General features: G+C 34.3%; 1 protein-coding gene across 1 annotated transcript; it reads right to left on the bottom strand.

Moving 5' to 3' along the window:
* Nucleotides 1-818: 818 nt before the first annotated feature.
* On the bottom strand, nucleotides 819-6,791 carry LOC123562341 (isatin hydrolase-like). Its single transcript, XM_045354981.2, has 3 exons — nucleotides 6,787-6,791; nucleotides 6,120-6,313; nucleotides 819-1,000 (listed from the first exon to the last, which is right to left on the bottom strand). The coding sequence occupies exons 1-3, from the start codon at nucleotides 6,789-6,791 to the stop codon at nucleotides 819-821; spliced, it is 381 nt and encodes a 126-aa protein (XP_045210916.2).
* Between the last annotated feature and the right edge of the window lie 5,761 nt (nucleotides 6,792-12,552).

Here is a 12,552-nt window from a genome sequence, read left to right as displayed (position 1 = left end):
TTGGCATGACCAGCCGATTGATCGTATCGGGCCAATACGACGTCTAGACCGAATTAGAGGCCAAGAATGTGTGTTGGCACCCACACCCCAAAAAGGGGATGCACACATGTAAACAAGCATGCATCACCTCCCCGGGATGCTATGGGGCACTTTAACATCCAGGACCCTCCTCTCCGGCTTACGGGCCGCCACCCACGGCAAACGGGTGGCTCCATTTTTGTGGGAGTCGTACCCCTCTGCATGGAGATACAGCCGGCATTTTCTATCTCCCCGCCGGCAAGTGGCGAAAATTTAATGAGAAATTTATAACAAAGCTAAAAACAAAAACAAAAACAAAATACAAACAGACAAAACACCCACTTTTGCGAGAACTAAGTAACTTAAATATTGCAATCTGACAGGGACATCATGCTAAAAGTAGATATATTTTCATTTGTTAGTATAATTAGAAAATGATAAAGTTTACAAGGAGTTCTATACAGTATTTATCCGTCTGTGAAATATTTGCATATAATTAATTGTAGAACGTTTTACTTGAGGTTCAAACTAAGACTCGTATTATATTATAACCATCAAGATATGATTTCATTGATTTACATTATCTGAATACGATCATATAAGCATATAAGGAAAGAACGAGGACGTCACTCTGAGTCGAAATGGCTGCCGTTACATTAGAAATATTCAACGACCATATAGTTTGTAAATCTAGCCCGAATTTTTTAAATGTTTTACTAAACTCTTTCGGACATATATTACATATATTTCCTCTTCATGTTTTATATTTTAAGATATTTAATGTGTATTTATGTGTATATTTAACGTTTCTGAAGTAACATTTCACATGCTTCCGGACTCCAACCTGGAAAGTGGAATGTGGTAGGATCGGAGGTATTTTCCGTCCCAAATATCAGATTTGCATTTGGATACTTTTGTGCCCAGCCGGAGTTAAATGACACTATAGCATTAGGTGGTACTCTTTCGTATTCATCTTCATGATCTGTAATGAAACAATATAGTAAGTTTTTTTAGTTGGCTACTCTGATTTAGCAAAAACTAACACATTATGCTATATGTATCATAAAACTAATCTATCAAACTTTATTGATTTTTGACAAAAGTGCAAACATAAACCGAAGTCATGATTTCTTATACATATTTTATTAACCTTTTTAATGCAAAATGTTTTAATATATCAATATCATTAGATGAGTTCAACGTGTGGTTTTCCTGGCCGATCATTTGTAAAGCGATTACTTCTATCTTACTTTCTATCTATGTCCCAGTTTTTAAAGCTTTTAACTTTTAAAGTTATTACAGAATGTACCATTTGTAACTTACAAAAGGACACACAGATGGACGAACGGACGACAAACAGAAAAGAAGTTTGTTTTTTTCACATTGCCTTTCCGAATTCAATCAAAAATATCTTGTACTTGCAAAGTTAAGGAAGGATCCCACTTTATGCGAGTGACTGCCTGACTGACTGACATGACGGACTGACGGACAGACGACGTTTAGGGTATGCAAACCTTAAGGCAACGATAGAGGACTAAATGTATAATTCGACAACTAAAATAGGACAATGGCATACATTAAACGTCCCTGCTTTCCAAAATGTATCGTTTCATCTTAATTTAGATTAACTGATGGTAACTACTTTTGAAAGTTACAATTTATATTAAACGGTCATTCTCACATTACCACGAGGACCAGCTTACGAATATAAATGAACCTCACAAAAGAAATGTATAATAAAACTGCTTGAAATATATCACATGTGTTATTTTCTTACATTTTTGTTGTCAATGTTGATAGTTGTACAGATTTTCATTAATAGATACATTTCTTTTAAATTTAATTATCTCCTTTCAAATATGTGATACAGATAAAAATATGAACATATTTGTGCGTTATTTGCCAGAACAAAACTTCATCCACTGTAACGTAGTGGTCATTTTCAAACACCTGTCTACAAGGCAGGAAAAGCATTCAAAGTGTGGAAATTAAAACTCTTCCTGACAGCTTTTAATCACACTGAAAATATATCCAAGTCTTAACAATATGTTTTAATTGTAGCGTGTGACTAACACAATAATTGCGACAGTATTAATATATGAGGACTGTTTGTATAAGGCCAGCATTTTTTAATTTTCTGGTTTACGGAAGCGCCGACCCTATTTTTTGACAAAACAAAATAAAAATAAGTCATTTTCAGTACTTTTATTTTCATTTTACCCGCCGGCCGTCCGTAATTGCTGCTGCCAAAAATAAAAATTTAACTGTATGGTAGAGGTTTTTTATCTAGATAAGTAAACGCATGAAAAATGGCAGCCTGCATGAATGTAAATTGTGTGAAATTAAATTGGAAAAATAAACAAGATTACAGACAATAATCTTTGGAATGAGTTGGGAGAGATAACAAGTGTTGTAAACAAATTGGATCTGAGTAGAAATTACCGCACCTAAAGCTCAACATTAGGAGTAATCACCTACGAAAAATGGCCTTCAGTGCTTCACTATCAAAGCTGTCCAGATGTTGAAAAATCTGGCATATCACATATACAAGATTTGTTGTCTTTATATTATAATTGGACAACGATCGAATTCATGTGGGACTGTCAGAAAAATACTACAATTGATAAAAGGAAAGAAACCAAAGAAATGGCAAAATGGAAGAGCAAAAGTGAGTATCAATTTGCTAAACATATATTTTTTTACTTTGAAGTCTTGATCGAGGGTTAGAGAAGAAAAACTAACTAACACCACAATTTTCAGTAGCTCTGTTAAAAAAAGTGCAATTTCAATGTAAAATGACATGTCGCTGTAAATGCTTGACAATGATAAATGTTATAAAAGATTCAAACTAGTCAAAATAATTGGACCGTCAGATTAACGGTTGTTTAATATTTGTGAGGGGCAATCTAATCCAGTGGAGATATTGGCCATATATAAAAGATTATCTCAATATTTCCTAGGATTAAGTTCTAGCCAGGTACTGTAACGCAAAAGATAATTGTGAAACATGAAACTCCGAGCAATATATTGTCATGTTCACTTAATAAAGTATACCAACAAAATCTGTAAGAAGACCCTTTGATGGTATGTTTGGGACAAACATTCAGACAATATATGCCACATGTGCCTTTGACACTGAGGAACACATAATGACATATCCAGTTATAAATGTTTTTTCGGACTCCTAACTTATTAATTCCAAGTCCCATCTCAGTAAAGAGTCTTATAAATCTCCGATAATGTTGTCTGAACATCGGCCGATAAGGTTTTATTTTGTACACATTTTACTTTTTAGCTGAACCAAAATTCAGATTGTTTTGGCTTGTCGTACAATATAGGTGGCACTGACAGTCGGCAAAATATAAAACAATATCCAAGCCACTGAAACTTAACCATTTGAAGCAATTTAATTTTAAAGCCAGTGTGCATAATATTTATCAATTTGTAATTTTTAATTTCTAGTATGATAATGCCTGTCTTTTAAGACTCCATCTCTAGCCAATCAATATGCATATATGCATGATGCAGACCTAAAGTAGTCATTGCATATCCCCATTTTAAAGCAGTTTTTATTCATGTTTAAATAATAAACATTATGCAGTGGTCATATGATATGATAATGTCAACTGTGGTATATGCATATTTAATAATGAAAAATGTTTCCACAAGTCTATTTTTACTTCAAAATAGATACATACAAAAACACAAATAGTGCATATCCTTGGTGACTTTGAAAATGGCATTATTCAGACAAGCTACACATAAAGAAAACAACATTATACTGAGATGATGAGATATAAACCAGTTCAGAATAGGTCATTTGTGTGTATGCAATTTAAGCTTGCAAGCTTATGTTTTCTGTGGTTTACAAAAAATAAAAAAATTGTATCCTTTTGACTGTTTTATTTTTATTTATTTGGTCGACTGCTCAAAATTGGGACTTTTATTTCTATTTTTATTTGTTCCCCCCCCAACCCCCCCCCCCCACGACCCTAATTTTTTGAAAAATCTCCCGTAAACCAGAAAATAAAAAAATGTTGGCCTAAGTGAATGAAGAAGAGTGTATGTATAAGTATCTGAATATGCATGTGTATGGCCAAAATGTGTGTGTGTGTGTGTGTGCATGCGTGCGCGTGCGTGTGTGTGCGTATGTGTGTTTTTGTGCGCTTGCGCGCATGTGTGTGGTGTGCATGTCTATCTACATGTTGATACCTACAATTCTGAAGGTGAATAAGAAAGTAAATATTATCAATGCAGTTCCAACACAAAAGTATGGAAGCGTCCTGGTGCCAGCAGAGAGATTTAAACTTGTCTTACGTACAACTTAGTATCTCCTACGTAGGACATAGTATCTCCTACGTAGGACTTAGTACCTACGGGAATAATAAATGGAGTAACCCTTAAAAAAATACTTCACATATTGTACCTGATGTTCTTTTCTAATAACTAGTGGATAATAGTTAAAGATATATATTAGAAAAATCAGACATAAATAAATATAAGTATATTTAATGGTAAGTTTAAGGGAAGAGCGAGCGGTACAAATTATTGTAACAGAAATGATTATTTTAATAGAAATGATGTACTTTTCTATTGACTAGTGAATAACTGATTAAAGATATCAGTCAGTAAAAGGAGAGGAGATGGCCACATTCTAACTGGAAAAGAAGTAGGTGTGCAATCGATTTTGTGTTTATTTCAGTGTAATTTAATGACACATTTTAAAATGACAGTTGCTATTGTTTTTGAAACGTGTGTAGTAAAATTGAATGAACAGAATGGCATGATTTAATTACTCAGTGAATCGTTCTGTTTTCTTGATGTATTCTTGGATAAACTTGAAGATAGAATTGTTTATGTCATATCCTAAGCTGTTATCGCCAAATAACATGTATAGAGTGAGACAGTTGTTATACTTTTGAGACAATCAAGAAGTTCTCGTCGTTCGGTGTTGTACCGTTGGCAAGCAAAGAAATAGTGGTTGCTGTCTTCAATTTCGCCGCATTCGCAAACTGGACTTTGGACAATATTTTTCCGAAAGAGATCTTCTTTGAGAGAACTACACTGTGTTCTAAGTCGTGCGTGCATGATCGAACTCCAGTATAGTAATATTCAGGAATGTTTGCAGTTAAACCTTTTATCCGGCTTTTGAAAATAGCCAGGGACGTGGCATCCTGTACGGCTTGTGGAAGTGAATTCCATTCATGAATTGAAAAAGGATGGAAGGAAGGAATTTGAATACAGGTGCATGTTGCAAGGTAAGCTTCTAATATTTTGAAAATTCCTCAGACTGTAATTAGAAAAGTCACCAACACTGTCTGGAACGAGGTCAGACAGGTAACTTAAAGGCGGAGAGAGGGTATTTTGTATTTCATAGAAAAGAATATTAAGTTTATGTTTGCGTCGTCTAGATTTTAAGGGTTCAAGTTATACCAGATTGATGTTAACAACTTTACACTTTTAAATATAGAAGTCTTGTGATCGATATGGATTTTATAGAAAGTCAGAGTTCATTACTTCCGCTCCAGTTTTGAGATATACGCATATTTACGTAGGGTAACGATAAAAATATTCTAATGATCGATATTATTAGCAAAAGTGTTTAGAAATGAAATCCATATAAGTAGCTAAATTATAACGTTAATAATGACCATAAAGTCCTTCAAGGGGAACGTAATTTCAAAGAGCCATTGAACACATGAAATACAGTGCACTATTTTACAATATATAAAGCGTTGTCTTTAACAAAGAGACATATATAAAAATGTTTTGGATATAATCAGAAAAGTCAATATTACACAAACATTTATGATTTCTATTCTACAGCACCGTGAATTATTTAGAAGGGCAATGACAAAGATCGCTTTAATACGTATCAAGAATATCTTTGACATTACTCGCTAGAACAGCATTGTACGTGTATGCTATGTGGTCTGTTTAAATATATATGGCACGAAATACCTAAATTATCTCAGAAAGTAACAGCATAATCACCATACTTTTGACCTAACAAAACATTTACTTTGACAGGACATGATAAATGCCAAAAACCAAAAACTAAAACAACAACAACAAGAAGAAAAGGAAACACCAATACATACCTAGAATATCTTGTACAGTTACAACATAAACAGAGTTATTCTTGACCTTGTTGCGAATGTCTATTACTACTCCAGGACCAATAAGCCTTTCAGGCGGAATCTCTTCAAGTGACTGCCGACCATTACCGAAATGAATCGGGGCGTCTATGTGTGTACCTTGATGTTCGTAGTACTCTATCTTATTGACTGTAAGCCTGAAAAACAAAAATGATATTTACATTTATATTTAATTAAAACATTAATAATAACTTTTGTTACTTTTTTTTATCAGTTAGGGAAAATTTGATTCTTTTGTAAAGGTAATTCAACTACCAAAGAACTGATTATCTAAGAGATGCATAAATCAAACGCATTTACTTTTCTGCGTCTACCGACAAAAACATTTATAGATATCCTATCTAAAATGTGATTATTGTTTTCGTTTCATCTCGATTAACTGTAGATAAAATAACTTTAATTCATCGATTTATCTCATTGTATGTGTAAGAAGTTTTTCTTTTCTTGATTCAATTTTGTTTTGAATGTATATCAATTAATACTTTTTATGAAATGATATCTGAAGTACGTTTCGCAATTTCTTACATTATAACTTGTTTCGAGACATTTTATTAAGTTGCACGCAAAAACAATTCTTCAATTTGTAATATTTATTATAATTCGAACTCACCACATTTCATCAAAATATTGCGCAGCCAAGGTGTCCATTTGAAAGTATTTGAAATTTTCTAAATTAAGCCAGACTAATGGAAATTTGGGAGCATTTTTATCAAAGGTATGTGTTAAGTCAACAACCTTGCGGGCTTGAATGAACTGGAGAGTTGTACACAGCAGCAAACAGTACTTCAATACCATGGTGTGATGATAAACTGAAAAGAAAAGTTACGGTTAATTCTGTCGCCAAATTATCGGATTCATTCCCTGCCATCTTCTAAAAGCGATAACATCACAACTGATTAAAATGAATTATTTCTACAAAAGTGATTCAATGTATTAGTATTTACCATCTTTTCGTTATAATACATTTTAATATGGTATTGAGGCCGGTCAAATATGGTGTAAATGAAAATTAAGACGAAAGGCAGATAACATTTCTGTTGAGGTCATGTTCTTTTTTATGTAAAATTAACAGTTTTTGCAAGCAGGCAGTATTCTGCCTTAATTTGTCGCCAAGTTTCTTTTCAACTTCTCCGTATGCATTTAAAACAAAAACATTAGAACCAATTTGAATAATAAATTAAAGACACATGATCTCAGAGGACTATTATTTCAAAACGTGAAAGTATGAAAGAATTAATCTTTACTTTTCTAGTAGTTGTCTAGCTAGGTATTTGATATCAGATTATTTAGTGTAAATTATTATATGTAGGTCAATTGTGTGGAATAATTATGTCAGATATTGAAGTAGGTAATCATTAACCACGTAATTTCTGGAATAACGTGAAAAATGACTTTAACATTAAGACAATTTGCACGTGGTCGACCAATAAGACATTAACAACAATAAGTCATTTTGTGGAACAGAACAGAACAGAACAGAACTGAACTGAACATACTCTTTATTAGAGATAAGACACCGATTACAAAATACAAGTATTGTGTAATAACATGTAAACAGAAAAATGACAGAAATATTCTAGTATGGGCATGAATAATTGTCTTGAAATGACAATGTCTAACAATGTTTAAATACTATGAAAAACACATTTATGTTTCTATCTTCTATGTTTTGGGAAAGTGGGTAGTCTTCGATACATATTTTAGACCTAAAAATATTACAAACAAAATCCTCATTTTATCTGTAGAAATGTTGTATGCATATTTGAATAAAAATACTGTTTAAACTAAAAGGCTATTGTGGAAATGAATTCTGATAATTTCAGTTCTTTATTCTGTATGATTCAGAATTTTTATTTTTGAAAAGTGGTTGGAATTTATAAGTGGAAATTAGAATTTACTATTCATTTCTGATGGATTAATTTTGTCTGTGATATTGAACAATGAAATGTCATATTCTCATTATGTTTTATTATTTGTTATTTAGTGCAAAATACTGACAGAAACATGTTTTTCTATCAATCTTAGTGGAGTTTATCATTTTTATCAGGTTGCTCTCACTATTGAGACTCTTTGGGCGAAATTCGTACAAACCGGGAGTGTTGCAGATCTCCAACGACGCCCCAAAAGAAGAGTGACGATTCAAATTGTCAATGACCACTTACAGAATCGCTTCATCACGGTAGCGGCGGCGACACGTGACACAATGGGCAGACACAACTGCACAATCCACCCACAGACCGTGCGTAATCGCCTAAGGGCCGTCCGCTTGCGGTGCCACAGTCCCCTGCGGGTTCTGGGTCTTACCGCAAGGCACAGACAGGCAAGATTATTGTGGACCAGGCGCCATTTACGATTTACATAGGCGGACTGGGCCAATGTTTTATTTGTTGACGAATGACAGACGTACTCGTGTATATCGCCGTCGGGGTGAGCGGAACAATAAGAACTATCTGGTAGAATCCGATAAGTTCAGGGGTGGTTCTTTCATGCTGTGGGCTGGAGCTTCGATGCACACAAACACCAATTGTACCCATTAAAGAAAATTAGAACGCGATGAGGTATCCAAATGACACCATTCGACCGGCTCTTCTACCTCATATCCGTGCCAATCGGGGTATAATGTTGGCACAGGATAACGCACCATGTCACACGGCTAGAGGCACACAAGTAATGCTTGCAGCAAGCAACGTGCGGACACTCCAATGGCCTGCAAAATATCCGGATTTAAATCCGATCGTGCACGTGTGGGATAACCTTTTGAAGCGCAAGGTGCGCGCCAAGCCGCTGCAACCAAATTTCGGGGAGCTCACGCGTGTTATTTATCAGATGTGGGCGGCTATTCCACAACAATTTCTTCACAGATACATTATATCAATGAGGACAAGATGTCGTGCTGTAATTTCCGTAGCAGGTGGACATACAAAGTATTGAAACGAGAACAAATACAACGTCAATTGTCAACAATTATGTAAAGACTTGTATCACCTGCAAATAGGCCAATAGTAGAATTTATCTGTAAAACAACATCATTTTTATATAAAAAAAGGAAAGGGGGCCAAGAAGAGATCCTTGCGGGACACCGGCAGAGATGGAAACAGTTTCAAGAAGCTCCAGTTAAAACAATGTTTTGTTTTGTTTTCTATTTGACAGGTAATCATTAAACCACAGAAAGAGCTGACCAGAAATTCCTGTTGCATTAAGTTTATGCAGAAGGCATCGATGCCAGACTGTCAAAAGCTTTGGATAAGTCACAGAAAACTGCACGGACTTCTTTTCCTTCGTCCAGAGCTTTGCAGAAGGTATTCTATATAGTAACTAGCTTATTTACTGTTGAGTCGCCAGAATTAAAACCAGATTGCAAAGAAGTTATAACATTATTTGAAACAAGAACTTTGAATACAAGCTTATGGATTATTTTCTCCATCACTTTGCTAATTGTACTAAGTAATGATATTGATCTGTAATTTGAGACTTCCAGAGGGTCGTTCTTTTTAAAAGTAGCACACACATTTGCTAACTTCCACTCTGACAAATTCCACTCTGACGGTACTTTGCCAAACGATAGGTAGTAGTTGTATAAGTCACAGAGGGGCTTGGCTAATTCTTCAGATAATTTTTAAGAGTCCTATTGTTGATATTATCCGGACCAGCAGCATTTTCTAATGTCTAATTTGTCAGTATAATATATGTCATTTTTTTCTAAGTACTGGTATTTGAGAGCTTGATTTAATAAATTGTTTGAGTGTTTTTCAGTAATCGGGAGAGGTGTGTGTGTGTGGGGGGGGGGGGGGGGGGGGGTGGGGGTGATAGTTGCTGAGGTTTGTCAGAAAGTTTAATAGACATGTTTGTTTTGGCATTTCTAGTCAGATCTACATTTTTGTTACGTATCTGTTTGTACTGTTTCCATTGTTCTTAATTATGTGTTCTATTAGCTCTGTCATACATCCGTTTTCTTTTCCTAATGCGTTTTGGACAAAAAGATTTTTTAAGTTTTTCCTTTCGGTTGCCATGGCAACCGCAGTTCTGCTTGAAATTTAATTCTTTGAATAATTTTGAAAGGATCATTCCTGTGAAATTTGGTATAATTCTGCCGAGTGCTTTTCAAGAAGAAGATTTTTGTAGGAATTGTTGATGGACACACGACGCACGACGCACTACGCACGATGCGCGACGGACATTGAGTGGTCACAAAAGCTCACCATGAGCCCTTGGCTCAGGTGAGCTAAAACAGCACGGTAAAAGTTGTTTAAGAATGCAACACAGTGCAAAACAAGGTCAACTTTAAAAATATACCAAGCGAATGCCATTTTTGAACATTGCTGCTAGGGGTATAATACCATAAGAAGCAGAATGTCTGAAGATTCTTTAAGGCAGCACTTCTATATAATCTATTGAGACGTAGTTATATTTTTTTCACTACATGTAATCGATATGATAATATCTCATTTTGAGAATACTATGAAATTTAACGTATCCATAGGCCTAGACCCTACAGTTTCGTAAAATGATTAGATCTACACGGTTCGGCGGTAAGAAGTATTTTGGAGTAGTAAAGTTTCTTCAACTATTGAACGTAACTAAGTCAAAATTGAAATGTGTTAAGTATTAATGTACTGTATTTATCATGTGTCGCTTTCAGTCAACATTAATTAGAAAATATATGCGTTGGTCCCCGTAGTTGCTAGCTACAGCCATGTTAACAAAATATGTTTAGGCTTATTATCAGGGTTTCATGCATTATCAACTTTAATAAAACATATACTATAGACGTACAAAAAGGATCTTACGTGAGTGATTTTTCTTACTGAATTTATTCAACTAGTTAATTAACATAATAAAACGCGAGGCTCGTGACGAGCATTTTATCATAATTTTTCAATAAATAAGGCAAGTGTTTCTTTCTCATTTTTATAAGTGAAAATGTCCTGGCATGACATTTGTGTATTGAATAAAATTTACGAAACGACTCTTTGGAGAAATAGAACACAACCACGAAAATAACTGCAGACTTGTTTTGATTGCACACCCCTAGCAACGGCTCTATCATATAAATAATAAATGAACTTGTATGGCTAAAGTGTGTGTTAGTGTAATGTTCTAAACTTTAGCACATAGACGCTTATTGAAATAAAGAATGAAATCCTACACGAACGCGTACTCGTACAGGTACCACCTCTCTAATAAAATACTTACACAAGAAATACTATTATCACATACACGACTCCATGGAATCGATATTGCACGGTTATATTTGAATGGACGTGATCGAATAATATATCAATAAATCAAACACCTTAAATATATAAGACATTGTTTTTAAATATTTTTTTCCATATATTTATTACTTATTACGTTGATAATGGAACTATTTTTAATCGGCAAAATTATTTTCACCGTCTTCCTCGTTAACTTTATGGTGTAATGTTATTTTTGATTATCTTAAATAGAATATTGATTTCGTGCAGTTTCAGTATTGACTATATGGAACTCATTCATTGAAGGAATATGCTCGCCCGCATAATTTAAGTACATTTGAAATGAAACTACGTTAATTAAATATATGCTCGTATATGCCTTTCAGTATCGTTTGACGTAACGTCAAATAAGCACGTAAGTGGATCTTTTTCGCACAGATAGTTAGGTTGAAAATCGACGTGTAGAACGGACACATTTTATGATTTCTTAACTTTTTATTTGAAGTTTTGTAATTTAAAAGTGTGATACTATTTGTCACTGATTTTTTTAGCAATTTCAAAGAATGTAAACCGTACCAAGCCCTTTGTATATTCCATAAAATGTCACTGCATACAAAATCATATTACAAATATACACTCATAATCATTACCATAATATGTATCATATATCTGCACAGTGTTCCTATGTATCATTTATCTGTACAGACATTGTTTGTAATATTAAGTTGTACAAACATTATAACTACCATTTAGCTGCACATTATTTGTATCATTTAGCTGCACAGAAATTATACTTATATTTAGCTGAAGAGACATTTTAAGTATCGTTTGGCTTTACAGACCCAAAATGGGATTTGAAAAAAAGTCGAATTGAAATGGATGTTCGTGTGGACAGGTAGGGTGTTTTAGAGTGATTTTTTTGCGGGAAAAGGGGAAAAAATGACTGGGAAAAGACCCCCCCCCTATAAAATGGGGGGTATTTTTATGAGTGTACGTTCATTCATGCTGGTCGCACACCCACTATTTGTTTTCTCATGGCACGGCTCATATAACTTTGTCCTTTATATCGATCTGAAATTTATATCATGGCGGTGCGATTGATATTTGTACAACATTTTGTGCAGCATTACTGCTACAAACAACCGAGACAAGCTCTACGTATATTACAGTATTGACTTTAT

This window comes from Mercenaria mercenaria, chromosome 2 (genome assembly GCF_021730395.1).
Source record: "Mercenaria mercenaria strain notata chromosome 2, MADL_Memer_1, whole genome shotgun sequence".
NCBI classification, from domain to species: domain Eukaryota; kingdom Metazoa; phylum Mollusca; class Bivalvia; order Venerida; family Veneridae; genus Mercenaria; species Mercenaria mercenaria.
This window is presented reverse-complemented; position numbering and strand designations above follow the sequence as displayed.